Raw genomic sequence first — 27,462 nt, 5'->3', positions numbered from 1 at the left:
TCCATTAAGGGACCGTGTTTTCCATCATATGGCGAGGGATCCATTTCTCATAAAGTTGAAGGGCTCTTGCAAGTTGGTAAGAATCTCCCCTACCTAGGCCCCACGTAAAAGTGGGGGAAGAGCACACCAAGCAGCTGGTGAGCACGAGGAGTTCAAGGTCACGGCCGAAGCAGCAGCAACGGGGCCTGCGTCACCCCGAACATGGGGCAGGCATGTGCTCCGGGCCCTGACTTTGACCAGGTCTGGGTGAAGCAGTGCGGGCATCCCTCAATCCCCGTAGGAGGGGCACCCCCGGCAGAGCACAAGTCAGGGTCGGGCTGCGATGCTAAGGTCAAGGGTCCTGCCCCCTTGTCCCCAAATGCTGGAGGTAGGGGCCATCACGATAACCTTCACACGCCTGTCTGAGAATGACAGTCACCTTGGAGGATGTCACAGTTGGGGGTCCAGGCTCAGGAACGGACAGGTGGGGATGTCCTGGTCCCAAGGCCACAGCAGGGTCCAGCCAGAGGTTAGGAGGGCAGCTGACCGTGGCTGGGCTGCAGCAGGGGTGAGGCTGCTGGTGGCCCTGGTGGCCTGTCCCAGCCAGGGAGGGGAAGGGGATGCCTGGCTGTGGCCACATGACAAGGGAGCAGCAACCAGGACTGTGAGCCCTAGAAGCATGGTCATGAGAGCAGAGGTGGATTCTGTCCTGTGGGGAACCCAGGATGGGGGGGCATGGGCATGGCAGGCTGAGGTGGTGCTGCCCAGGGAGTGGCCTTAGGCCCGTCCTGCTGTCCCCGAGACACCAGTGAGCTGGACACTGTTGTGTGGGGAGGGGTGGCCCTGAACCCGAGGGCACCCTGGCTCCCCTGCTGGAGGTGCCTGGGCAGTGGCCGAAGGCCTGGGGCGGGGGCTCTCGCTGTTATGGCCTCCAGGGCATGGGGGAGGGGTCCAGGAGGTCAGAGGGCTGGTCCCTGGGAGGGGGACATGGTGTGGGGCAGGGCTGCTGCTCCAAGACAGAGCTGTTCTGGGCAGTGACCAAGGGGCATGGGAGGGCGGGCAGTGGCTGTGGGTGTCCGGCTTGAGGCATACTTAGCAGAGAGAGGTGGGGGACAGGAACCAGACCTGAGTGAGGGGCCTGTGTGGGGAGTGGGTGGGGTCCCTACCGATTGGGGCCCTGGATGGGGTCTGAGGGGGCTTCTGTACCCCACAGGCCTCGTGAAGCTGGGGATTCACTGTGTCACATGCCAGAAGGTGGCCATCAAAATTGTCAACCGGGAGAAGCTCAGCGAGTCTGTGTTGATGAAGGTGAGCTCGGGCGGGGGGGCCTAAGGGGGCCCTTTGGGGGGTCTGGGGGGACAGCCTGGCGGCGGGTCCCCGTGGTGAGGGTCCCATGGGTGGGGCTACAGAGAAGCCAGCCCAGGTGGGTCCCACTCGCTCCTGCTGGAGCCCAGGGCGGGCAGCTCCTGGCTACAGAGCAGCCTCCCTGTGCTGGCGTCCAGTGACCACGGCCACCACCTTGCACCTGGCTTCCCTCCTCAGCCCTGCCTGGCCTTTCTCCTCGCCTCAGCCAGGGGCCCAGGAGGGAGAGGCCGCATCCTGGGGCACAGTCCGGGTGCCGTACCAACCTGCTGGGATAGCTGGCTGGGCCTCAGTTTCCCCAGTTAGACCCAGGAGGAGGCCCCTTCCCCCGAGGAAGTGACAGTTCCCCAGGGACCACAACAGCTCCTCCTGCTTCCCACCCCCCTCCCTCCCCCCATCCCGGGAGCCCGTCCTGTGGTGGAATCTGGACCCCCTTTGGGACCGGACCGGGCCCCGCACGGACTGGTGCTTGGTGGGAAGGGGTTGCCCAGGCCTCAGGTTCCCCCACCTGCCTGCTCACTGGGGGGTGTGGCACTTACACCTCTGCATGTGGGTGGCATGCTGGGGGCTCCGCATCACCGTGGCTGCCCCCTGCCCTGGGGACTGTGCCTCCCTCATTTCCCCAGACATCTCCCGAGGCGGGCATGTGTGGCCAGTATGCCAGGAGGGCAGGGAGGGACTGGGGTGGGCCCCACTGAGGAACCCCAGGGACCAAAGGTGGGGCAGTTTTAAGAGAAGGCAGCGGTGGCTTGGACGGGTGGGGGCAGATCCCGACTTTGCCTTGGACAGCTCCTGGGACCGTGTTCAGTTGGGGACCCTGAGTTCAAGATGCACATAAGCTATCTGAACAGAGACGAGCTCGGTGGCAGGGGCCCACAAGGCCTGGCAGGGCCAGGGTGGAGGCGCGGAGGGGCGGCCCCCCTTGTGTGATGCCCCTGGGACGGGATGGGCCAGCCCACAGGGGCGGAGACCCCATCTAGGCTGGCCCTGGTCCAAAGCCTCCACCCACCCCCCCCACCCCCCCGCCATGAGCCTGACCGAGGTGTCGGGCGGGGGGCACAGCCCACTCAGATCCTACTGTCTCCCCACCAGCCAGAGACCCCCTCGAGGTCAGGGCAGCGTGGCGTCTACCTGGCCCCAGGGCTGCGTGTAGGAGGGGACAGGGTGGGTGGATGCAGGTGGCAGGGGACGCTCCCGCCCCCAGCTGGACCTCTCTCCCCGTGCAGGTGGAGCGGGAGATTGCCATCCTGAAGCTCATCGAACACCCTCACGTTCTAAAGCTGCACGATGTTTATGAAAACAAAAAATATTTGTAGGTATTGCCGGGTCTGGAGAGCTGGGGAGGGGGCAGAGGCGAGGCCGTGGGGCCCCGGGGAGGGAGCCAACTCAAGAGGGTGTCCACGGTCAGTGCTCCTGGCCCAGACCACGGCAGAGCCACCAGCTTGAACCGCCGAGGGCATAGGGCTTCTCTGGAGGCAGGGCCTGGGGGCCGGTGTCAAGCCACAGGAACCACTTGGCCCAGTCACTCTGCCAGGGCCCCCAGGGACCCTCCCCATTCCCACTGAGGCCCCCATCCGCTCCCTTACGGGACTGGGACCCCAGGTTGGCTGACGGCTCGATGGCCACACCAGGCCCCTCACCCTCCCTGGGCACCCACCCCTGTGCTGCCGAGGTCAGAGGCCAGCGGAAATCTCACTATCTTGGGCGCTCCTGGGTTGCAAATTGGAGACTGCCCCCCCGCCTCCCCCGGCCCCAGGTCGCCCGCCGTGTGGCCTCAATGAGCTCACCAGGGGGGTGGGCGGTGGTCACTGGGTCACTGCAAGGGGGCGCTCAGCCCTGTCAATACTGCCTGTGTGGCTGTAGGAGGGCCCCATCCTGTGATGCCCTGTCCCTCAGGGAGGGGCTCCAGTGGCACTTTTCTTGGGGGCATTCAGATTGAGTGGGGAAATGCATGCAGGGGTCTGGCCCAGGGGACCTCGAGGTCTCAACTCCAAGCCCCAAGCCCCAGGCCCGACTTTGGTTCCCCAGAAAAGACGTGGGCACCTCACGGGCCAGGCCGGCTGGCACCAGGTGGCCATCCACAGCCCGGCCATACTGTCCTGGGCCATGGGGGTTGGGGCACGAAGCCGGACAGTGAGGGCTGCTCTGGGGGAGCAGGAAGGCTTGGGCACATGGATTGAGGATGGTCCTGGTCCCACCCCTGACAAGTTTGTCCCTCTTTGGGCCTCAGTTTCCTCATAGCTGGGGCACCCCCGCCTGCCCCCCCTTGCCGTGGCAGCTGGAGGCCCAGTGGCATGAGTGGCCAACTCCAAGTGTTTGAGGGTAGGGTGACCAGAGTCGCTCACGTGGGGGCCGGAGATGAGTCAGTATAGCTGTAGGGGCACCAGGAGGTGGGTTGTGGTCCTGGCGCCCCTGACACCAGTGAGTACGAGGAACTCTGTCTCCCTGAGACCCCTGCACGACCCGCCACCATCGGCCTGACTGGGGCCCACCTTGTGGTCAGTGTCCAGCAATATCCCGTGAGTGTGGGGGCCGGCATTGCTGGCCACCTTCACACACAACATGTAGGGGACCCATCGTGTCTCGTTTATGTTGAGACACTTGCAGGGATGGACCTGGGGTGGGGGTCAGGAAGCCAGGGAGGGGCCTGGGATGGCAAGGCCCAGTGGAGGCACGGCTGGGCACAGGCCCAATGACAGGGACACCACGGCCAGCAGGAGAGCGATCAGGCGGCCAGGCTGGGTCCCGCTGGGCCCAGCACCCTCCCCAAGGCAGCCCTGGGAGCATGCAGGTGGAGGAGCAGGCAGGGGACCCCTTCACCGAGGTGCTGTGTTTGGGCCTCCCACTCAGGAGCCGGGCAGGACCCCTGGGATGGCCCCTCCTGCCAGAATCCCACCTGTGCCCCCCTCCCTGCCCCTTCTCTCCTCAGGCCCCCTAAGCCCCCACCCCTGCTGAGCCCTCCATTCCTGCAAGACAAGCTTTTGAGACGGCTGGTTCCCTACCTCCTGGCCCTCTGCCCGTGCCCTTGGCCTCTTCCAGCAAGTCCTCGGGGTTCCTGCGGGCATCAGTGAGGCTGAGCTTGGACACGGGGGGGGGGGGGGGGGGCGGGTCCCTCCCCTGCAGCCACTGTCACCAGGCCAGAGACTGTACTTGCCCCCTCCAGCTGTCCCCGTCCTGCCCTGCACAGGAGCCCAGAGGGCCCTTCGTCCCTGGACCCCTGCCAGCCACCTGCTCTGCAGACCAGGAAGCAGGCTAGCATAGGGGAGTGCTGGGTTGGGGACCACTGGCCTTGGGGCAGGTGCTCTGCTCTGGCCCACAGAACCAGGGAGCCCAGGCCCCTGTCAGAACCCCCTAGTGGCCCAGCCCCCAGCCCCAGCCCCAGCCCCAGTCAGGCCCCCAGGGCCCCCTGAGCCAGTGGGGGCAGTTACTATCCTGCTGGGGGGCCACCCTGTTTACGCTGTCTTCCAAGACCCCGTTTGAGGGCCAGCCCTGGGGGACCCCCCAGCCATACCCTGCCCCAGCCCCTTGGCCCACCCTGTTTTGGGGCCTCCCCTGTTGGCCTGGGCGCCCCGCAGGCCTAAGCGTCTGATTCATTCCCCTGCTCTGGGAGCCCAGCCTGGACTGGCAGGGGAGGGCCTAGAAGGGTCACAGCCCGGCTTGCATGGGGGTCAGCGGCCACAGCGCCCCTCTTGCCTTGAGGCCCAGCGGCCCCTCAGCCAGGGGGTTGGGCGTGGCCTGCTCCCAGCTTCCCTGCATCAGAGGCCTGCCAGGAGGCCCACCGTGCTGAGGGTGCCGGAGGCTGGGACGAGGCAGAGGGTGGCACCGGGGCAGGCTGACCACACGGTGCACAGCCAGCTGACGCCCACCTGTCCCCTGCAGATACCTGGTGCTAGAACACGTGTCTGGTGGAGAGCTCTTCGACTACCTTGTCAAGAAGGGCAGGCTGACCCCCAAAGAGGCTCGGAAGTTCTTCCGACAGATCATCTCTGCGCTAGACTTTTGCCACAGCCACTCCATATGGTGTGTGCCCCGACCCTGCCAGATGCCCCCATCCCATCAGGTGCCCCCATCCCCCACCGGGTACCCCCCCATCTCCCACCAGGTGCCCTCCCATCCCCCCAGGTGCCCCCTACCCCACCAGGTGCCCCCCATCCCATCAGGTGCCCCCATCCCCTACCAGGTGCCCCCCACCCCACCAGGTGCCCTCCCATCCCCCAGGTACCCCCCACCCCACCAGGTGGCCCCCCATCCCACCAGGTGCCCCCCATCCCATCAGGTGCCCCTCCCCGTCTCCCACCAGGTGCCCTCCCATCCCACCAGGTGCCCCTCCTCCCCATCTCCCACCAGGTGCCCCCCATCCCATCAGGTGCCCCTCCCCGTCTCCCACCAGGTGCCCTCCCATCCCACCAGGTGCCCCTCCTCCCCATCTCCCACCAGGTGCCCCTCCCCGCCTCCCACCAGGTGCCCCCCATCCCACCAGGTGCCCCCCACCCCACCAGGTGCCCCCCCCATCCCATCAGGTGCTCCCATCCCCTACCAGATACCCTCTATCCCATCAGGTGCCATCCCCCACCAGGTGCCCCCCACCCCACCAGGTGCCCTCCCATCCCACCAGGTGCCCCTCCCCGTCTCCCACCAGGTGCCCTCCCATCCCACCAGGTGCCCCTCCTCCCCATCTCCCACCAGGTGTCCCCCATCCCACCAGGTGCCCCCCATCCCATCAGGTGCCCCCCACCCCACCAGGTACCCACACCCCCCACCCCGTCTCCCACCAGGTGCCCATCCCCCACCAGGTACCCTCTCCCCACCCTTGCACTCCCCCCACCCCGCCCCGTGCCCCTGGGGCAGACAGCACATTCTCTTTTGACCCCTTTCAGGAACATCAGGAAGCTTCTGCCAGGTGTCCACCCAAGGCTCTGGGAGCCCCTTCCTCAGCCTTTTTAGGGCTCCTGGGGCCAGGTCACCCTGGATTGGAGGGGCTCGGGATGGCCTCAGCCTAGAGCTCTTATGGTGGGGAGACCCCAGAGAGTAAGGCAGAGCCTGCCCAGGATGGGTGGGAGCACGTGGTGTGACCCCAGAGGGTCCCCGTTTCTCCATCCCAGCAGCCCGGCAGGCGACTTCTGATTGGCTGCCTGTGACATCACCAGGCTGGGCTGCCATTGGCCCCGTGCTGTGTGGGTGGGCTTTGGGGGAGGGGGAGGCAGCTAGGGGACCGGTCAGCCTCATTCCCGCCTTCCTTCCCAGCCACAGGGATCTGAAGCCAGAAAACCTTCTACTGGATGAGAAGAACAACATCCGAATCGCGGATTTCGGCATGGCGTCGCTGCAGGTTGGCGACAGCCTGCTGGAGACCAGCTGCGGGTGAGCGGAGCCGCAGGGCCAGGAGGGGCCCGGGCCGCTGCCCCTGAAGGCCTGCGCTCGGGCACAGCCCCCAGCCCCGCCCCCCACACAGGCCGCCAGTGGTCTCTGCTGCGGGCGGGGGGCAGGGTGGGGGTGGGGCGGCCACAGCCCCAGGACCTCTGGCTCTGCTCCCTGATTCTGCTCCCAAGTGCCGTGCAGTGAGTGACCCGCCAGGCCCAGACCCTCCTTCCACTCTCTGGCCGCGTCCCGGAAGGCTGGTCCAGTCCCGGCGGCCACCTGTTCGCTCAGGGGCATCCCGGGCGGGCCATCTCTCTGCGGGGCCCATTCAGCAGCGCCCCAAGGTCCTTCTTCTGACTGTGCTCTCCTGGGACCCGGACGGCAGGCAGATGGCCTCGAGCGTGGCAGAGCCCAGAGGCTCCACAGCCCCTGTCTCCCCCAGAAGCACACAGTGTACCCAGCGGGGATTAGGTCGTAAGGGGGCTGTCATCAAAGTCCCCTGAGCTTCCTGCTGGGCCTGAGGGCCCCACAGTGGGGCATCTGCTGCGGGCAGAGCGTGCCTCAGGGTGTCTGCGCTGCTGTGGTCCTGGGGGCAGCCTGGAGGTCCGGGCGGGGTGGGACAGCCAGGGCAGGCAGCAGGGCCCGGGGGCCTTGGACCTCGGGCCTGACCGCCGTTTTTGCCTGTAGGTCCCCCCACTACGCCTGCCCCGAGGTGATCCGGGTAAGTGGCTGTTGCCCCCACACCCCCACCCGAGTCCCTGCCCGACCAAGGGCCTTCCCCACGTCGGCTGTGTGGACCCCCAGGCCCCGGCTGGCTCCCTCCCCGACCCTGGGTCTGGGCGAAGCCCCCCACCCTGGGTGCTCACCCCGCCAACCCCACTGCCGCCTGCAGGGGGAGAAGTATGACGGCCGCAAGGCGGACGTGTGGAGCTGCGGCGTGATCCTGTTCGCCCTGTTGGTGGTGAGCCCCCTGCCCGTCCTCCCTCCCTCCCGTGGTGCTGCCCGCCCCCCCACCCCCACCCCCCCCCCCCCCCCCGCCTCCACCCCGCCTGAAGTGACCCCGGTCCCTGCCGGCAGGGGGCTCTGCCCTTTGACGACGACAACCTGAGGCAGCTGTTGGAGAAGGTGAAGCGGGGTGTTTTCCACATGCCGCACTTCATCCCACCCGACTGCCAGAGCCTGCTGCGCGGCATGATCGAGGTGGACGCGGCCCGGCGCCTCACGGTGGGTCCCAGGCGTCGTGGAGGGCCCCCCCCCCCCCCCCCCCCGGAGCCTGCGAGATCCCTGCCCGGGGCCACCCTGTTAGGGCCGGGCTCCCGTCTCCGGAGCCTCCTCCCAGAGGGAAGGGCCGGCCCGTGCCTGAGTGTGGTATGGGGGGCTCTTGGTGCGTACGGCGTGTGTGAGAGGGAGCACAAGGGTTGGAACCGGGTGCACGTACACGTGTGCACAGCTGCGCGGGCGTGTGTGCACAAGCACAGGCGGGTACACAGGGATGCACACGTGGTTTGGGAGTGCTGGTGTGCCTGGCAGGCCGGTGCCCACAATACAGGCCCCTGTCTCCCGGGCTGTCCAGGGCTAGGTTGGTGTGAATAGTTCCTCACCACCGCTCCCCAGGACAGCTGGGGACCAGAGAGGGTGGCGGGGGGTAAGCTCCCACTTCTGAAAGAGGCCCCCAGCTGGCCGTCTCCAGCCTCCCTGGGGCTCAGCTAGTGCCGGGATGGCAGGTCCCCAGAGCGAGGGCAGCAGGACTCCCCTGACTGTCCTCTGCAGGACAGGGGCGGCCCGTGCCCAAGGGGCCACCCTCTCCCCTCCTCCCAGCCAAGCTGTCCTGGGTGGAGTTGGGGGGAGAGCAGGGCTGGCCCCCAAGCCTCCTGCTCACACCTGCACCCAGCCCCTCCCTGTGCACAAGGAGGGCCGCCCTGGCCGCTTCCCCTGCTCTCCTCCCCTGGCCTCGGCCTGGAGCCGCCAGACCCAGGAGGCCACTCTGCTTCCCTGCTCACTCCCTCTGCCCCCAGCCCTGCCTGCAGCCCCCAGCCCTGCCCACCTTCCTTCTTTCTCTAGGCCAGCATTTCCTCTTCCACTTGGGATACGCAGGGTCAGGGGTACTAGGTCAGGGGTGCAGCCCCTCTCCATGCTCCCCCCACATTGCCCCCCCCGTCCCTTCTCTCCTCCCCTCCCCACCCCTCCTGTGCTGCTCTCTGCACACTCCTGTGGTCCTCCCTCCCCATGCTCCTGCCCCCTCTGGCCTCCTAACGTGGGCTCCTCCCTCCCTGCTCGTACTAACTCCCTGTTTCTCTTTCCTTGTAGCTAGAGCACATTCAGAAACACATATGGTATATGTAAGTAGCTTTTCCTCCCACATCACCTGCTTTGCCTGTCACCCGTCACCGTGGCCTGGAGGGCCTGCTAGGGAAGGCGGGGGGCGACCCAGCCCAGCGCAGGCCAGCTCCCAGCCTCAGCCGCTCCTGGCTCTCAAGGCCCCCCGGGCCGGCCTGCGCTGGGCACGGGCCGGACGCAGGAGGTGTGCAGGGGCCGGGTGCAGGGAGAGCGGCAAGCTGCAGGGCCCCAGGAAGGGGTGGGCCCCGCCCTCCCAGCACCTCAGGGTGGGGGCGGAGAAGCCCCAGGCTGCAGGGGTGGGGGTGAGTGACCCCACGGTGCCTGTCATCCACAGAGGGGGCAAGAACGAGCCCGAGCCGGAGCAGCCCATCCCCCGCAAGGTGCAGATCCGCTCGCTGCCCAGCCTGGAGGACATCGACCCCGACGTGCTGGACAGCATGCACTCGCTGGGCTGCTTCCGGGACCGCAACAAGCTGTTGCAGGACCTGCTGTCCGAGGAGTATGTTGGCGGGGGCTGCGCTGTGGCCAGCGGGCGGGGCCCCTCGGGGAGCGGACTTGCCGACCCTTCTCCCTGCCTCTCACCCACTGCAGGGAAAACCAGGAGAAAATGATCTATTTCCTTCTCCTGGACCGGAAAGAAAGGTACCCGAGCCACGAGGACGAGGACCTGCCCCCCAGAAACGAAATAGGTATAAGGTCCCAGGGCGGCCTGGTCCCATACTGCCCCCTCCAGGCCCAGCGGGCTGCCTGGCCCTGACCCCTGTCTGCACACAGACCCTCCTCGGAAGCGTGTGGACTCCCCAATGCTGAACCGGCACGGCAAGCGGCGGCCGGAACGCAAGTCCATGGAGGTGCTCAGCGTGACAGACGGCGGCTCCCCGGTGCCCGCGCGGCGGGCCATCGAGATGGCCCAGCATGGCCAGAGGTGCGTGCCTTCCAGGAGGACCCAGCACTCTGCCTCCTGGTGGCCCGGCCTGGTCGGCATTGGCACTCCTTCCTCACGGGCTGTGCTGGGCCTGGCGTGGCTCACCTCTGCCCCCTAGTCCTGGGGCTGGGCCAAGGCCACCGGGCGGGGCTGGACCACACGCTGTGCCAGGGGCTCGGTGGGGCTGCTTGGGCTGCTTGGGCTGGACTGGACTGAGCTGGACTTGGCTGAGCTGGGCTGAGCTGGACTGGGTTAGACTGGGCTGGACTGGGCTGGACTGGGCTGGGCTTGGCTAGACTGAGCTGGACTGGACTGAGCTAGATTTGGCTGGGCTGGACTAGACTAAACCGGGCTAGACTGGACTGGACTGAGTTGGATTTGGCTGTGCTGGACTTGGCTGTGCCGGGCTGGGCTGAGCTGGACTGGTTGAGGCTGGGCTGGGCCGGGCTGAGCTACACTGGGCTCAGCTAGACTGGGTTGGACTGGACTGAGCTGGGCTGAGCTGGCTTGGCCTGGCCTGGACTGGATTGAGCTGGGCTGGGCTGGGCTGGGACTGGACTGGGCTGGACTGAGCCGGGCTTGGCTAGACTGGACTGGATTGAGATAGGATGGGCTGGACTGGGCTGGACTGGGCTGAACCGAGTGGGATTGGGGTGGACTGGGTTGGACTGAGCTGGGTTAGACTGGATTGGGATGGATTAGGTTGGACTGGGTTGAGCTGGGCTGGGCCAAGCTGAGCAGAGCTTTGCTCTGTTGGCCTGTGTTGAACCGGGCTAGTCAGGGGTTGGGCTGGACTGGAGTGGCCTGGACTTGGCTACACTGGGGTCAAGCCATGTTCAGAGCTACCTAGGAGGCCTGTCCCCACTCGATGCTGGCCCCATGTTTGGGTCACCTGTGGTAGTGTTGGGATCAAGGGCATGGAATTCTGTGGTGGGGATGGGGTGGGCAGGGGGAGGGGACGCGGGGGGGGGGGCGGTGCGAGCAGGTGTGGGCTGAACCAGCAGCGCCCCCTGGAGGAAGGAAGGGCGTCCTGGTCCTGCAGAGCCTCCGGGGACTCTGGCTGGCTGGGAGAGGCCCCTGGCAAATCAAATCCTCACCCTGGCACTGGGCGGGGTCTTTTTGGGGTGAGGCCCAATGTTCCTGCCCAGGCAGGGGCTTTAGCCAGAGCTCTGGGGCATGGAGACCACCATGGGAGGTCCCAGCTCTCCGGTCAGCTGGGGGCTAGGTGCTGGGGCCAGCCGGGCCTCCCAAGGAATTTGCCAGGAAACAGGATCACTGTCAGGATTAAAGTGGGCACGGCTCCCTCGGTGGTCCCAGGCCTTCCCCGGGGCAACAGGCTGGCTCCGGACAACCACGGCCCACTGCCCGTGGGCTCTGGCACTGGGAGGCTGGCTAGGGTGGTGGGGAGAAAGGTGTCTGCTGGCTGAGCTCCTGCCCTGACTGCCTCGCGTCCTGCTTGTTGTGGGCACCCCTCTCCCCAGGAGGCCCCCAGGGTGAGAGGCCACCTCTCCCCAGCCCACCTTTCCTGAGCCTTGCTCCTGGCCTCCCGTTCGGCCTGCCCAGGGCAGGCCGACTGCTGACGTGGGGCCCACCTCATCCCAGCCACCCCACGTCCCTCCCTCCTCACCCGTTTAGAACAGGGGCCAGGCGTGGGAGGCCACCGAGCCGAGTCTCCCGTTTTGCCTTCCAGGCCTGGCCACCCTGGGATGGGAGGTGCTGGGACCGGGTCAGCTGTGGGCCGTCCCAGTGGTCACTGGAAAAGCCCCTTCCTCCCGGCACCTCCCAACTTGCCGCTGCTGCTCCAGACTCTGCTTCTTCTGGCTTGGCCGCTCGGCACTGGGGCTGGAGGGGCCCTAGGGCTGCCGGTGGGTGCTGGGCATATCCTCCAAGGCCTGGCCAGGCCACCCTGCCCGGCAGGTCATCAGGGTGGGGTGCGCTGTGGCCCTGGCACCCTCCTGCCTGGCCTCCCCTCGCGCCCATGTGCCCGGCCTGTGTGGAGCTGTGTGGAGGTCCGGCCTCCCAGGCCGCCTGCTGGGGCTGCGTCAGTAACTCTGTTTTCTCGCTTTGTTCCTGCTGTAGTAAAGCAATGTTCAGTAAAAGCCTGGATATCGCTGAAGCCCACCCCCAATTCAGCAAAGAAGACAGGTATACACCCTGCCCACCCATCCCCCGCCCCCCAGCCCCGAAGACGACGGTGGGCCTGGTGGCAGGGCTGGGCCCGAGGCGCATCCGGCCCTCTCAGCTCTGGCGAGGGAACCCTCCAGCGAGCTGGGGACAGGCCTGGGCCAGACAGGGCTGAGGCCCCGAGGAGGTGTGGGCTGCTGGGGCAAGGCCGATGGCCGGCCTGAGAAGGGCTGGGAGACCCACTGCGCTCTCCCTGCCCTGGGACCCCCCGAGTGTTTGCAGGCTGTGAGGCCCCCCTCTGTGTTAGCCCTGGTAAACCTCCCCTCCTCTGTTCTGTGCTGGCCTTGGGTCCTGGGGTCACCCTGCTGCCCACAGGGGCCAGAGTGGAGGTGACAGCCCAAGGCGGCTGCAGGCTCCCCAGGAGGGGGCAGGAGGCATGACAGTCTTAGGGGTCTCTGCATGGGGCCTGGTGTTCCTGAGCACCCCCCCCAACCTTGCAGGGCCTGCTGCCTGTGGGCAACGGTGGTTGGGCCTCACCCCTGTTGCCCTGCCCCTGCCTCCACACCTGCCCGTGTCCCTGCCTGCTCACCGCTGGCCTCTTGCCGCCTACCTGTCGCCCAGCCCTGGCTGTTCTCTGTGCCGGCCCCATCCTTTCTGTCTCGGGCAGGTGCAGCCTGGTTTCCGGGGCCGCCTGCTTAGACAGGAGGGTATGGAGGCAGCCCCCACCCCTGTTCCTTCCACTGCTGCTTTTCTGGTTTCCTTGTGCCAAGTGATAAGCGCATGGCTGGCCTAGTGGCAGGCAGGCCCTGGGCGCTGGCCCTCACTCTCGGCTGCTGCCCTGCTGGCCTGCAGCTGCTGGGGTGGGCACCAGCTGGGACCGACGGCCCCCACTCCTTTCCCAGCATCCGGAAGCTTCGGACCCAGGCCTGGCTCTGGGCACTGTCTTGGCCGTGGGCATGCTGGGCTGCGGGGCCGGAAGCAAGGTCAGCGCCACCCCCTGGCTCCGTGGCTGTGTTAGGTGGGGGAGTCGGAGGGTCGCTGCCATGGGGTCCTAGCCCACAGGTGCCGGGGCCCTGGTCAGAGTGGGCTCAGCTCCTCCCTGAGGCCCAAGGGCTGGGCCAAGGCGTGGGCGGGCAGGCCGGAGGGCGGGCGGGAGCCCTCTCAGGGCCAGGCTGGCTGGTGGGGGCGGGCCTTCACTCATTTCCTTTTCTCTCCCGTGGCTGCCTTGGCACCACGCCTCCCCCCCCCCCCCCCCATCTCCTTCTTCGAAAGGGGGCAGGTGCCAGTACCCAGGGCTGAGAGGGCGTGGTGTGCCCTCCCTTGAGGCCGTGTGGTGTGGTGGAGCGAGGCCTCTTGGGGTGCCGGGTTCCTGCCCGGCCAGGTCTGTGGGCCGAGTGGGGCCAGTGGTGGACTGGGCTCGTGGTTTCGGCCAACACTTACCCCGGTCTTGCCTTGCCCAGGCCCTCCTGTGCCAGGAGGAGAGGGCTGCAGGCTGGTGTGCTGTGGGTGGCTCTGGGCTGGGCAGGTGGGCTATGGGCATGGAAGGGTTGGGCTGGTGCCCAGCTGGTGGCCCACGTGGCAGGATGGGAGGTGCTCAGCAAAGCGCAGGACTCGGGGCCTGTGACAGTTCAGCCTCGGGGGTTCTGGCCGGGCTCAGGGCCCCCGGGGCCTGGAGAATGGACCAGGCACGGGCTGGATTCAGCTCACCGGAGGCACCCGTCTCCCCTCGTCCCTCTAGCCACCTGAGCCCCCGACAGACCCTTGCCGAGGGCTCCCCTGTGCCGTCTTGGGCCTGGGCCTTGGACCCGGGGCAGCTCCCACGTAGAGAAGAGGTGGAGCCCCTGGGGGGGGCAGGCAGCCAGCCACCCCACTGGGGCTCTGACGGGGACCCCGATGGGGCTGCGGGGCCCTCTCGGGCCTGGGGAGAGACGGGGTGGGGGGCACCGCTGGACAGCCCTGGGCCGCCTCGAGGCTCTCGGCCGGGGCTCCCGTCCTCGTGGAGGGTCCGCCTGGGGGACGGAAGTGGAGAGCACGGCCCCTCCCAGCTGACCTGCCCGCCCCTGTGTCTGCAGGTCCAGGTCTATCAGCGGCGCCTCCTCGGGCCTCTCCACCAGCCCGCTGAGCAGCCCCCGGGTGAGCCCCCCGCCCTGACAGGCCCGGCGTGCACGGGGGGGTCAGGGGAGGCTCCCAGAGCTGGGGAAGCAGGCCCCCTTCGCCAGCTGCTGGGGCCGCCCGCGGTTGCCGCTGCCCTCGCTAACTGCACGTCTTTGTTTTGTTTCGTTGTTTGTTTTTCTCCTGTGTTATTTGTGTACTTTTATGGCACCCGCTCCCACCCCCACGCCTGCCTGCCCCTGCTGGTCCTGCCTTGGGGTCCTGCTTGAACGTTGCTTTTCTGGTTCTCCTGGTGCCGTGTGTGCATGCGGGGCGGGGGTGGGCGCATGCACGGTGGCTCTTGGGGACCCCTCGCGCTCTGATCCCTGCCCTCCGCGCCTGCCCTGTAGCCTGTTAGAAAGTTTGCCCTGCCCCCCCCACCCCCCGAGAGCCCCTTTGTGGCCTGCCCCCTGGCCACCTCCGCGGAGCCTGAAGCTTGTCGGAGCGCCTCTCGGCCCGGACACACCCTCCCTCCACAGGCCACCTCGCGGCCCAACCCCAAGACCCAGACCTTGCCGAGCAAGGCCAAGCTGACCGACAAGCCGCTGCAGGGCACCAAGTCCAACCCACTCCCGGCCGGCACCCAGGCCCGACCCCCTGTCCCGGGAGGCCTAGGCCCCCAGCTGGCCCTGCCCCCGGGCCCGCCGACCATGCCGGCCCCCACCCGGCTCCCACCCGTTGGGACTGAACCGAACACCAAATCTGTCCCCACCATACAGGTGACCCCTCACCCCTCTCCAAGGGGTAGTCCCCTCCCCACCCCTAAGGGGACGCCCGTGCACACGCCCAAGGAGAGCCCGGCAGGCACACCCAACCCCACGCCACCATCCAGCCCCAGCGTCGGAGGGGTGCCCTGGAGGACACGGCTTAACTCCATCAAGAACAGTTTCCTGGGGTCACCTCGCTTCCACCGCCGGAAATTGCAGGGTAAGCGGAGGGGAGGGGGACCGGTGGGGCAGGCGGGGTGGCAGGGGCCGCCCCCTCCCCACTTTCCTGGTTCACCCCATCAAAAGCACCAGGCAGTGGCCTGAGTCCTCTAGGCCAGCGAGGGCCCAGGCAGCAGCCCCGATGCCTGCTTACTCCCGAGCCTGCTCACGGTGCACGTCGAGGGCCTGGCGGGTGTGGCCGGGCCGGGCTACCTGAGCCCACGGAGGGGAGCCAGCCGAGGGGTGGGTGTGGGCGAGGACAGTCAGAAGCCCGTGGGACCGGGGCAGCGGTGGCCAGCCTGCTCCTGCGCGCTGGGTGCCCAGGGTCGGTTGGCAGCTCCACTGGCTGTTGGAGCCTATAGCACAGCCGATGGGCGGGTGTGGGGGGACCATGGCTGTCTGTCAGTGACAGCAGGGCTGGCTGGAGGCCCGATTACAGCACCGTGGGACTGCCCCGCGGCCCTAGGCTCTGGTGGTGAGCCCCCAGGAGCTTGTGGGGTGGCTCCCTAAGACCCTGCCCGCAGCGCAGGGGGATCCCTGGTGAGGGAAGGGCCGAGGGTCACCATGCCTTCTCTTCCTGTCCTTCCCACGTGCACAGTTCCAACACCCGAGGAGATGTCCAACCTGACCCCGGAGTCGTCCCCAGAGTAAGTGGCCACTGCCCAACGTCCACTGTGAGCCACTGGCCTCCCTCCTGGTGCCCAGACACCGAGTGCGTGGGGAGGCTGGTGCTGGGTCCTCCCACATGGCGGGCTGGGGACCAGCGAGGGCTTTGGGGTAAAGCACCCCAGCCCCTCCGGGTGCTTATTCCTTCTCCCTGTGACCCTGTGCTTGCCCCAGGTGCCCCCTCCACCTCCTGCCTCTGGGACACCTCCTCTCCGGCACTCACAGCTCTGTGTCCTGTGCTGTGAACGCCAGGTCAGGGAACTGGGTCTGGGGTAGGGAGCCTGGCTGGAGACCAGGGAGGGCACGGCCGTGCCTTGGAGAGACTGCCGCACACCGGCCTGAAAGCCCGGCCTCCGCACTGGGGGAAGCGTGTGGACCCTGAGCCCGAGCCCTGGTGGCCAGGCGTGCTCACGACTCTCTGGGCGCAGGCTCAGCCCTGGATGCGCTGGGCACAGGGGGCCTGCGAAGGACCGGCCTGTGGTGCTTGCGGCAGGCAGCCTCCGGGGAGAGGAGCGCTGGGCCGTGCTGACACGGGCTTTCCAAGGGCGGAGTGGAGCCCAGGATGCGTCCAGGAATTTGGGGGCTCGTCAGGATGGAGGGTCTCAAGGCGAAAACATGGCGCTGGCCGAGGAGGAGGAGGAGGAGGAAGCGGGCTGCGGAGGGTGGCACTGCGGGAGGGTGCCAGGGGCAGACCAAGCCCTCAGCTAACCATCGCCATTAAGGAGGAGCAGGTCCCGTGGGAGGCGCTGGGCGAGCGGAGCCACAGCCACCCCGCAGCTGGCCTCAACTGTGGCAGAGACCCTGGAGAGGCCCCGCCCCCACCCTCCTGGCTCTCGTGGTGGCCTTGGCCTGCGGCTCTGGCAGCATGGCACAAACAGGAAGCGAGGCGTGGGTGTGGGACAGGGCCAGCGAGGGGAGCAGGAAGCCGTCATGGCCTCATATGGGCAGCCTATTCGAAGGCCACGGTCTTGCTGACTGAGCAGAAGGTGCCGCCACGGGGCAGGCTTCACGCGGGGCCTGGGGACGCGGCAGGTGCGGCAGGCGGGCCCCACGTGCTGGGTTAGGGCCTCGTCGACCCTTCCTGCTGCTGTCACCACTCACAGACAGCCCTGTAACAGGACTGTTGTGCTGGCGGACCAGTTAGGTCCCACAGCACCTGATGCCCTGAGGCCTTCCCGTTCTTGAGTCCCTTTGGGGGCCTCGCCCCTCCTGGGGGTCCCGATGGGACCCGGCAGGTGCGCAGCCGCCCAGGGAGCTCGGTGCAGTTAATCCCCAGTGCCGCCTCCTACAGGGGACATCCTCGCCGGCAGCGTGTCGGTCAGGGTCCCCCCCACCCGGTGGGGTGCGAGTGCACCAGTGTGTACACGTGGGGCTGTTTCGCGGAACTGGCTCACATGATTGTGGGGGCCAGCAGGCCTCAGGCCGTGGGTTCGGCAGGTGGAAATAAGCAGGTTTGGGTGATGTTACAGCCCGAGTGTGAAATGTGCAGGTGGGGAACCCCACGGTGCTCTGTCGAGCGGAACTCCTTAGGGAAACTGCAGCCTTCCCCCTCGGAGCCTTCACCTGGTTGGATGAGGCCCACCACATCCTGGAGAGTGGTCTGCTGTACTCGGAGACGCCTGGCTACCACACGTCTAAGCAGCAGCACCTGGCAGCCGCCCGGGGGGCCGAGCTGACTTGTGGAGTCGACCGGCAAGAGCCTCTCTGGCTCCCTCAGGCACGGGACTGTTTGTGCCGGCTGCCCAACAGCTGGGCTCCCAGGGTACAAACAAATGACGTTTTCAGTGACTCTCCTATCATCTCTGTCAAAGGAGGAGAAAGAGAACCCCCGGCGGGTTCCAGACGGACTCCCGAGTACCTCTTGGGCTGCAGGCCCTGGGGGCGGGTGCTGGGGCAGAAGCCTGCGCTCCAGGGCAAGGAAGCAGAGCAGAGGGCTGGCGGGGAGGCAGGAATGGGGGGTGGGGGGATGTGCACTGTGGGGTCGGGGTCCCCGAGCTGAGCAGAGGCCGCTTGGGCCCACAGCAACGTGCGCGGCGGGGCCCTGCCTGTGCCTCGCTGGCTGCCTCGAGGTCTGAATGGGGGTGTTTGATGGCTTGACGGGCGGAACTCGGGTCCGGTGTCACTGATGCGGTGAGAGGCGGTGAGAGACGGCGAGACGGCGGCCTGGAAGGCCGCTCCAAAGCTTAGCGGCTTCAACGACACGCGTTCCTCCTCTCGGGCTCTGTGGGTCAGGACCCCGGGCGGCCCCGCTGGGCCCCCTGCTGCAGGCGGTCGGCGAGCCGTGGTCCTCTCAAGGCTCAGCAGGAGCCGGGCCTGCGCCAAGCTCGTGTGGTTGTGGGCAGGACGCGGGTTCCTCGGATACGGGCCTCTCCGTCGTGTTAGCTGGCTCTGTCACAGTGCCGTGGGGACCTGCTGGCAAGCAGGAGTCGCGGCCTGTGCAACGTGTTCTTGGAGGCGACATCTGTCCTCTCGGGGCTCCCAAGGGAGGGGCCGGCACGGGTGTGTGAATGCGGGAGGCAGGACGGTGGGGCCAACCGAGGGTCTCCCGCGCTGGTGTGCTCTGAGCACGTGGTGGCCCCAGACGCAGGGCAGAATAACAAGGCCGGACGGAAGACAGAGGACAGTTAAGGGAAGCCCTGGGCGCCAGTGAGGTGAGGGGCTCAGTGTGTGCGGGAGGATGCGGCCCCTGCCCTGCCCAGTAGAGCAGCCGGGTTGGAAGCAGCCTCCGTGTTCCACGGGGTGACCGGGCTGGGCAGCAGGAATGTGGACGGCCGGGTGGCCCCCGGGGAGCCAAGGCTGCCCCGTCAGGTGGGAGGGGCACACAGCCTCCTGGGCCCCCAGCCCCCATTCTCCACGCAGCGTCCCCCCATCCATGTGTCCACGTGGGTGCACGTGTGGGTGCAGAGTTCCCCGGCCAGCCGCGACCCCCTACCCTGGCCTCCCGTGCTGCGCCCGCTCCCCGTGCAGCCCCAGGGCAGGGGCACCTCCCTCAGGGATGGTGTAGAGCCAGTTTCCCCAAAACTCGGCGGCTGAAGCAGGAGTGAGGCTGGGCTCTACCTTCCTTTGTGGTGGGTTCTGCTGGGCACTGCCCAGACCCAGGCGGGCACGGGAGGGGAGCAGGGTGGGAGGAGTCGGGAGCCAGAGCAAGAGTGGGGGATGGGGAGGGGGCAGCAGGGCAGTGAGCCGGCCTCGGCCTGGAGGGGAGCGCGGGCCTGTCCCCAGAATCTCTGCCGACAGTGAGCAGACCCTGCCCCTGCCCCCGCCCCCCTGCCCAGGCTCGCCAAGAAGTCTTGGTTTGGGAACTTCATCAACCTGGAGAAGGAGGAGCAGATCTTCGTGGTTATCAAGGACAAGCCCTTGAGCTCCATCAAAGCCGACATTGTTCACGCCTTCCTGTCGGTGAGCCCCCGTGCCCCCACCCACCTGCGATGCGCATGCCACACAGCCACTGGCTCCAACTGCCCTGGCTGGCGCCTGAGGGTCACCACGTGGGCCCCTGGCCCCTGAGGAGGCACTAGTGTGTCGGGGCGGGAGACAGGTGTGCATGAAACAAGTCCTGCTGAGATGGGGCTCAGTGGGGCTGGGCCTCGAGGGCCGAGGGCCGGGACTGCTGGGGGCTGGGGTTGAGCCCCGGGGGGGGGGGGGGACACCTCACTGAGACTGGCAACCATGTAGCAGCTCCCCAGGGACGGGACGTGGGGTCTGGACACAGAAGGCCCTCTGCTGGGTCTGGTGGACATACCGTGGCCTCGGGAACTGTCCCAGAGGCCTGTCCCCTGTGTGCTCTCCCACCCCCACTTGTCTCTGACGGAGGCTCCGAGGGTGGGCTGCCCTCAGGCCCTGGGCGTGCTCCTTTTGTCTTTGCGAGACCTTTGAGTGTGTGAAGCAGAAAGCCCTGAACATTTTCTTCCGGGTCCTGTCAGGGGGCCTCGCCCCGGGCTGGGTCCCCCAGGACCACGGCACCCCTGCAGCTCAAGCTGGGCCACCCCAACCAGGGTGGGCAGGACCCGCCAGTGTGGTTCCCTGGGCTCAGTGAGGCCTCAGCCCTGCCGTCCCGGCTGCAGCCAAAGTTCCCTTTGGGCGAGGGGACAGCTTAGAGCTCTGACGAGAAGTCTCCAGGGGCCAGGAGGAGCCAGCAGCAGGCCCAGGGTGGAGAGTGGGGGGCAGCCTGTCTGCTCGCCTCCTCAGTGCCCCCAGTCTGGGTCTCCCTCTCCCTCAAGCCCTCCCAAGTGCTCCTCCCAAGTGTGATAGGGATTCGGCCGACACCTTGTTCAGCCTCTTGGCTCGGCTGCTCTCCTGAGCAGCAGAGCACCGTCCTAGGGGTGACATCCCCCCCGCCCCCGCCAAGGCAAAACCACCTCCTGAGTCCATCTTCAGGGGCATGCCCCCTTGCTGCCCGTGACTCAGGTGCACAGGGGCCCCTCTGCCCGAGCTCAGCGATGGCCAAGTGGCCTCAGCCTCCGGAGGCACCTTCGCAAAGCACAGCAGAGGCTTTAGCCCTGATCCTGGCCGCCACCGCCGCTGCTCTCAGGGGCCTGCGCCGCCCTCCTTGTTCCTGCCTCCCTGTTCCCCCCCCACCCTCTCCTCTCCCACTCGGCTCTCGTGTCCCAGCCTGCACGGAAGTTCAGGGTTAGGGGCTCCAGCCTGGTCCACAGGGTGGTGTGGAGGACCGGCTCGGGCACTGCACACTCACACCACCCTGCCGCCCTGCAGATCCCCAGCCTCAGCCACAGCGTCATCTCCCAGACCAGCTTCCGGGCTGAGTATAAGGCGACAGGGGGCCCGGCGGTGTTCCAGAAGCCGGTCAAGTTCCAGGTGGACATCACCTACACCGAGGGCGGGGCAGCGCAGAAGGAGAATGGCATCTATTCTGTCACATTCACGCTCCTGTCAGGTGAGCCGCTGGCCCAGGGCACGGGCTCCGGGCTAACCCTGGGCCTGGGCCTGACCCCCTATCTCCCCCAGGCCCGAGCCGCCGCTTCAAGAGGGTCGTGGAGACCATTCAGACCCAGCTACTGAGCACACACGACCAGCCCTCCGCCCAGCATTTGTCAGGTGAGGCGGGGGCTCAGCTTGGGCTGCCCTGCGGGCTGGTGAGCAGGGGTGTGGCCCCCCTCCGACGTGCCCACCTCGCTGCCCCCCAGGGGGCAGGGCCCTCCCCGGCGCAGTGGGCCGGCCCGTCTCTGCACACCCAGGGAGGTAGGGCCCAGCACACCACACTGAAAGGCGCCTCTTGTCCACTGTAGAACCCCCCCCGCCAGCGCCAGGACTAAGCTGGGGTGCTGGGCTTAAGGGCCAGAAGGTGGCCACCAGCTACGAGAGTAGCCTCTGACGCTGGCAGGTAAGGTGTCCGGCCCCCGCCGCAGGGGCAGGGAGGGGGCTGCGGGCAGAGCCTCTGGCGAGAGCCAGACTGGCCCCAAGAAGGGCACCCTGTGCCCGCTCACACATCCAGCGGCCAGCTCCCGGCCCTGGACAGACCGTCTAGGCCCAGCACCCAGGCTGAGCAGCCGGGCACGGGCAGCCTGGCCCCAGGCCGGTGAGAGCAGGCTCCAGAAGAGCAGTGGCCAAGGTCCTGCGGGGAGCCTGCCACCCTCCGGGCTCCCCCAGCCGTACCCTGCGAGGCTGTGGGCCTAGCGCCCACACCGGCTGACACACGGTGGGGCTACCTGCCACCTCACTTCCCCGTGACAGGGCCCGTGATCGTCTGGCCTTGAGCAAGACGGGGCGGGGGGGGGGGGGGGGGGGCTGAGTGCCCAAAGGAAGAACTCCCCAGCTGGGCCTACGGGGTGGGGGTGGGGGGGTGGTCACACAGGGAGAAGGGGCTGCCCCGGCCTGGAGGTGCTGGGGGTCCGAGAGCCCGAGGGTCCACGCCGCTCAGCACCTGGTGGGGAGTGGGCTACGTGCCCGCGGCAGGGGTGGGTGAGCCTGTGTAGGGCCGGGTGGGCATGTGCACACGCAGCTGTCCGTTAGCGAGGGCGTGCGGGTCCTGTCAGGACGGTGGTAAGGCACTTGTTGCCGTGACGGGGCCCGGTCTGGGTTTGGGGTCTGGGGAGCACGGCGACCGGCACGAGCCCTGCCTCTCTGAGCACCCCCTCGGGGGGCCCCTTTTCCAGCCTGGTGGGGTCCCAGGGGCCAGACCAGCCCCGCTCATCCACCCTGCCCCTGCCGTGCTCATTCCATTGTATGTGTTTCGCCCTCTCACCCCCACCGTGTGCCTCCTCACCCCACTGGCAGGTCAGGGCTGGGGTGCCCCCGGCATGCTAGCCCTAAGCCCACGGAGTGGGCTCCGGGAGCCAGGCTGGCGCTGGAGGCAGGGAGCAGCGGGGACAGGTGTCAGGTGCCTCTGGCTCCCTGGGAGCCTTCAAGGCCTCCGCATCAGAGCAGAGCAGGGCTGACAGAGAGAAACCGAGGCCAGGGAAGGACAGAGCTTGTTGAGGGAGGTGAGCGAAGGCCAGGGCCTGGTGTGTTGCCCAGAGGGTACCCAGGCCTGCTCCTGGCTGGGTCATTCTGCCCATCAGCCGGCGTCCCTCATGCCAAGTACCAGGCACAGCAGTGAGCAAGGTGGACGCTACTCTTCCCCTGGGCTCCACACCCCACCGCGGTCCTGCCCCCACCCCAAAGCGGGGGCCCCTGTTAGTCCTGCCCCCACTCAGCCTTGCGTCCAAAGCTGTGTCCCCGCAAACTCTCGGGCACCCCCTCTGGGCTCCAGGCCCGTCTCCCCTGACCTCCTTCAGGGGGTCTGGGACCTGGGGAGCCTAATCCAGGATCCTAGCCCATGCCCTGGCCCCATCCCTAGGCCTCCTGTACGCTCTGGCCTTTCCCAGCACCCTCCCTCCCAGTCTGGATGCTCTTGTCTGTCGAGCTCAGTTCTAGAGCCACTGTGAGCAGGGGGCAGAAGCGGGGGCCCCTTAGCTACCAGGGCAAGAGACCTGGTGGTCCCTCCAATTAGGGAAAGGAGGCCAAGAGGTCACATCCCACCCAGCACAGGCCCCTGTGAGGGCCTTGAGGAGCCCTACACTCTAGGCCCCTGGAGCACCAACACTCCCAAGGCCCAGCAGAAGGGAACGGGGTGCCAGCACGGGCTGAGGGGCAGATACAGCTGCCTGAGCTGCAGAGTGGCAGGATGAGGACACTCACCTGTCCAGAGTAGGCCACAACCAGAGCCCTGAGCTTCTCGGTTCCAGAGCACATGTCTTGGGCCCAGGGCAGGACAGAGGAGACGGAGGGCCAGGTGGGTGCAGGGCACCCGATGGGCAGGGCCCCCGTCTTGCCCTCAGGCTCTGGTTGCAGCAGGACCCTCCTCTGACCAGGATACTGCCCCACCCCCCTCACTGCCCACAGTCTGAGCCGGCCACACCCCAGGCTCCACCCCCCCCCCCCCCAAGTCCCACCCAACTCCAGCTGGAACCCACCCTACCTGCCCCAAGCCCCCTGCTCTGGGCTCCACCCCTCCCAGCCTCCTAGCCTCCTTCTCCAGCGTGCCAGGCCCGGCAGCACCGGCCCCTTCCCCCCCCCCGTGGCCCCGCCCCCAACCCGGGCTCTGCCCCTCCCTGAGGGCCTGGCCAGAGGCTGAGGGCAGTGCCTGGCCTGGGCTCCGAGTGGGAAGACTTTTTCACACGTCTCCCTCCCTCCTTTCTCCATTCTGTGCTCCAGACACCACTAACTGTATGGAAATGATGACGGGGAGGCTTTCCAAATGTGGTAAGAACCCCTCACGCTCACCTGGGATCCCCCAGCCTGTCACCCCCACCTGCAGCCCGCTCCTGGCTGCGTGCTACCCCTGCCACCCTTAGGGCCACCCTGGGGTCCCTGTATACACGTGGGGCCCAGACACGCACACTCGGGCCCCCCCCCAGCCCCCCACCTCTGCCAGGAGCAGCCTCGGTCACCCACCCCCTAGGGCAGCCACTGGCCCAGCCCTAGGATCCAGGCAGGCCAGGAAGGGAACCCGAGACTCAGATCAGTGAAGGGTCTCCACGCCCCAGGGCCAGCAAGGGTCTGTGTGGGCTCTGGTCTGGGGTCTGGGTGGACTCCAGACCTTGGGCAGGAGGCTGCTGTAAAAGCTTTCTGTCCACTGAAGAGTGGGGTGGGGGAGGGTGCTGTGCACGCACTCCCCTGCCCACTGCTCCGGGCTGGGGGAGTCAGGTTTAAGAGGTAGAGCGGAGGCACCTGGACAGTAGGACAAGGCCCCCAGGTGGGGGTGGTCAAACCATCTCTGCCTTCTTCCTCTGGGATCAGGGCCCCCACTCTGGCTGCCTGCCCCCGGCCCTCCCATACCCAAGCTCTCCATGCCTGTTCACCCATCCGTCCATCTGTGTGTCTGCTGCTGACCTCTGTGTCCATGCGGTGCTGCCTGGGCTGGCCAGGGGCCGGGCTCCAAGCCTCCCGGGAGGAGCGTGGCGGGCACACTGGCTCCAGCCTCCCCAGCCCAGAGAAGGCTCCCTGGTCCCGTGCGAGGAGGCAGCCGGGGGCCCCAGGGTCCTGCTCAGCCCTGGGGCTTGTGGCAGTGGTGGCTTTTCTGCCTCGGTCTCCAGAGTGGGGCTGGCCGGGTGGCCAGGCCATGGGGCGGCTGAGGTGCAAGGGGGGGCCAGGGCCTCAGGGCCAGGCGCGGTGAGGGAGGAGGGGTCTCTCCACCTGCTGCCCCCACCCCTCGCTTGCTGCCCACCTGCCCCCCCCCGCCTGCCACGCCCGGCTCAGACCTCATCTCGTTGGGTTTTCTTTCCCTCGTGGAGACCCTTTCGTTCATTTGTTTGTTTGTTCTCTTTCTCTCTCCTTACCCCCCTTCCTCTTTCTCTTTTTTTTTTCTTTTTTCTTTTTTCTCTTTTGTCTTCTGTTCTGTGTACCCAGGCAGCCCATTGAGTAACTTCTTTGACGTAATTAAACAACTTTTTTCAGACGAGAAGAACGGGCAGGCGGCCCAGGCCCCCAGCACGCCCGCCAAGCGGAGTGCCCACGGCCCACTCGGTGACTCCGCGGCCGCTGGCCCTGGCCCTGGAGGGGACGCCGAGTACCCAACGGGCAAGGACACGGCCAAGACGGGGCCGCCCGCCGCCCGCCGCGAGCAGCCTTAGACACATAGCCCCCTCCCCCAGCACGGCCCTGACAGTGGCCCCCAAGGCCGCCCCGCCGCCCGCCCGCCCGCCGCCGCCCGCCCGCCCGCGTGGACCCGGGGCCGCGCCCGTCCGCCCGGCTAGACTGTTGCGGAGCCGGGGAGGAAAGGAAAGGGGGCACCGGGGGCCAGCGCCTGCGGCGGGGCCCGCCCGTGCTCGCTCTTTCTCTCACTGTCTCTCTCTCTGCCTGCCTCTGACAACGCCACTGTTTCCGCTCTGATACCAGGAATTATCCCGAAAAGTTAACATGTCACCTCCACGAGGCCGTCCTCTGTGCTCCGCGCCGGACACCGGCTGACCGAAGGCAGCTGCCGCGGACCCGCCCTCTCTCGTCTCCTGCTGCTGCCGCCCGCGGCGAGGCCCCGCCCACCCGCGCGCCGCCCGCCCCGCCCGCGGCGAGGCCCCGCCCACCCGCGTGGCGGCTCAGCGCCGGCCGGCCGGCCGGCCGGGCTCCGGACTCGCGGCGACCTCCCCGGCCGGGCCGCGGCGGGCGGGACAGCCCAAGTCACCGGCCCGCCGGCCAGCCTGCACGCGGCCTCCCCCGGCACGGCCCCTGCCTGCAGCCGCCCGCCCGCCCCGCCGCTCGCTCGCGTCCACCCGCCCCCTTCCCTCCCCCCCCCCCCCCCCCCACCTTCCCCGCTCGCCTGGGGCTGCAGCGTGCTCTCGCGCTTGGCGACCCTGCCTGGCCCGGGTGGACCCTGACCCTGCAGGCACCGGAGCCGCCTGCCTGCTCCACGGCTGGCCGAGATCAGTATTATTTATTTGCTGTTTTAACTTACTGAGTTTCTTTCACTTCTCTGTTCAGGGAAGGGGCAGCAGCAGCGTCCTCCTGCCATCTGTGTGTCTTGGGCGGGGCGGGGTCTGGGGCCGAGGAGGCGCCCTGAGGAGGGAGCCGTCGGAGCGCTGGGGGGCGGCGGGGGCAGGCCGGTGGGTGCAGCGCCGGCAAGCTACTGTAAACTTTAAAGAATTCCTGCAAGATATTTTTATAAACTTTTTTTTCTTGGTTGTTTTTGGAAAAGGGTGGGGGGGTGGGGGGAGCCGCTGGGGCAGGGCTAGGTTTTGTGTTCAGGTCTTTGCTCTTGGTTCTTTCTATATACATACACATATATATATTTAAAGAACGGCGCGGTTCGCTCTGTCCCATGTTCTGTCCGGTTACTGTGTAGACGCAACTCCAGTCCCACGGGGTGGGGGGGTAGGGACGGGGCAGGGCGCTGTCTCCCAGCAGGATGGCCCTGCCCAGGGCCCCTCTGTCAGGCCCAGGCTGGGGACCATCTTGGTTTTGTCTGAGAGTGGGGGTCGGAGGAAGGCCCTGGGCTGGCTCCCACACACGGGACAGCAGAGGCACCGCAGGGTTTTTTACTAAAATGACAAAAAGTAAAAAAAAAGAAAAAAGAAAAAAAAGTTGGCGGCGTCCTCCGCAGTGTGTGTTCTCTGTACACAGCAAGGTCACGGGGTGTGGCCGCCTCACTCCGTCCCTGTCCCCAGCTTCTGCCTGTTTCTGTTGGTGGGCCCGGTCCCTCCAGGCTGGCACAGGCCCCCGTGGTGTTGAGAGTGCGCGGGGGTGGGGGGTGGGGGGGGGGGTGCCTGGCCGCTGTTGGGAGGCACCAGGCCAGCGGCGGGCCAGGATGGCAGGTTTTGATTGCATGCCTTCGCTGTAACGAGTCCACTTTGCTTTTGGTGTGTCTTCCGCCTCCCCGCCCGCCCTGCCCCCCTCCCATCGTGGACAGCTTTTAATGCTTCTGTTACATTGACCCCCCCCCCCCCACCACCACCACAGGCTGGGATTTCAATACATAAGAAACAATTAAACACCTATAACAGCATAAGCCACGCGGTACAAGCGGGAGGGGCTTCTCCAGAGACAGAAGACACCGAAAGCAATACCTCTTGTTAGCCTTCCTCTTTTGTACTCGGGACACACGCAGACGTCACGGAAACGAACAAGCCCCACCCCGTGTATCCCCTGTCAAATAACTGTGAGCAACCTTAGTTCTGGAACAATAAATTCCTTCAGTAAAAATACCCGACGCCAGTCTCCGTCCAGGCGGGGGTGGGGCAGGGATGTGGGACAACCGGGTCCAGCTCTTGTCCCCCACGTGCATTCCTCTGGGCTCTGCCGGGTGTGGACGCTCCAGACAAAGAGGCCAGCCTCCTGTGCGGAGTTGGGGACTGCCCCCACAGGCTGTGCTGGGCTGGGGGCAGGGGAGGCCCAGGGGCACAGGGAAGCGCGCCCGCGGCTGACATGGAGCCCCGCCCTGCCCTGCCGCTGCAGCTCTGCCAACCCCTGACCCCATGGGGTCACCCTGGCACCTGGAGGATGAACCTTCTTTTCGTTCCTCTCTTGTAAGGGGCAGATGGAGTGCCATGACCCGCAGCCCTGGAAGTGATGGGCGAAGGCTGCTGGCTGGCAGCCCCGGGAAAACCTGGGCTGGCCTCTTCCGCGGAGGGCAGTGTGCCCGAGCCGTGCCCACCACGCCTGTCAGCCACATGGGCACCATGACCACGCACCGGCCATCCATCC

The 27,462-nt window shown here is 67.2% G+C and overlaps 1 protein-coding gene across 16 annotated transcripts in view; it reads left to right on the top strand.

The window, feature by feature from the left end:
* Positions 1 to 26,963, top strand: part of BRSK2 (BR serine/threonine kinase 2) — a 62,288-nt gene extending 35,325 nt beyond the window's left edge. The window contains exons 2-22 of one of the 16 annotated variants that reach the window (XR_009250174.1): positions 1,193 to 1,287; positions 2,568 to 2,653; positions 5,221 to 5,361; positions 6,586 to 6,702; positions 7,387 to 7,420; positions 7,592 to 7,660; positions 7,777 to 7,923; positions 9,007 to 9,038; positions 9,371 to 9,535; positions 9,628 to 9,725; positions 9,811 to 9,961; positions 12,041 to 12,106; positions 14,158 to 14,218; positions 14,956 to 15,163; positions 15,761 to 15,809; positions 19,104 to 19,227; positions 20,542 to 20,722; positions 20,794 to 20,883; positions 21,075 to 21,169; positions 23,482 to 23,529; positions 25,165 to 26,963. Coding sequence is in view for 12 of the 16 variants with exons in the window: in XM_058690067.1 (XP_058546050.1) it covers positions 1,193 to 1,287; positions 2,568 to 2,653; positions 5,221 to 5,361; positions 6,586 to 6,702; positions 7,387 to 7,420; positions 7,592 to 7,660; positions 7,777 to 7,923; positions 9,007 to 9,038; positions 9,371 to 9,535; positions 9,628 to 9,725; positions 9,811 to 9,961; positions 12,041 to 12,106; positions 14,158 to 14,218; positions 14,956 to 15,163; positions 15,761 to 15,809; positions 19,104 to 19,227; positions 20,542 to 20,722; positions 20,794 to 20,883; positions 23,482 to 23,529; positions 24,676 to 24,899 (2,186 nt within the window). In the remaining 4 variants the exon portion in view is untranslated. Of the gene's footprint in view, positions 1 to 1,192; positions 1,288 to 2,567; positions 2,658 to 5,220; positions 5,362 to 6,585; positions 6,703 to 7,386; positions 7,421 to 7,591; positions 7,661 to 7,776; positions 7,924 to 9,006; positions 9,039 to 9,370; positions 9,536 to 9,627; positions 9,726 to 9,810; positions 9,962 to 12,040; positions 12,107 to 14,157; positions 14,219 to 14,955; positions 15,164 to 15,760; positions 15,810 to 19,103; positions 19,228 to 20,541; positions 20,723 to 20,793; positions 20,884 to 21,074; positions 21,170 to 23,481; positions 23,530 to 24,675 lie in introns of those variants that run through there. The other 15 variants (XR_009250175.1, XR_009250176.1, XR_009250177.1 and 12 more) reach the window with 15 other exon arrangements.
* Positions 26,964 to 27,462: the final 499 nt, after the last annotated feature.

The sequence above is a fragment of the Neofelis nebulosa genome, chromosome 10 (genome assembly GCF_028018385.1).
Source record: "Neofelis nebulosa isolate mNeoNeb1 chromosome 10, mNeoNeb1.pri, whole genome shotgun sequence".
Lineage (NCBI taxonomy): Eukaryota > Metazoa > Chordata > Mammalia > Carnivora > Felidae > Neofelis > Neofelis nebulosa.
This window is presented reverse-complemented; position numbering and strand designations above follow the sequence as displayed.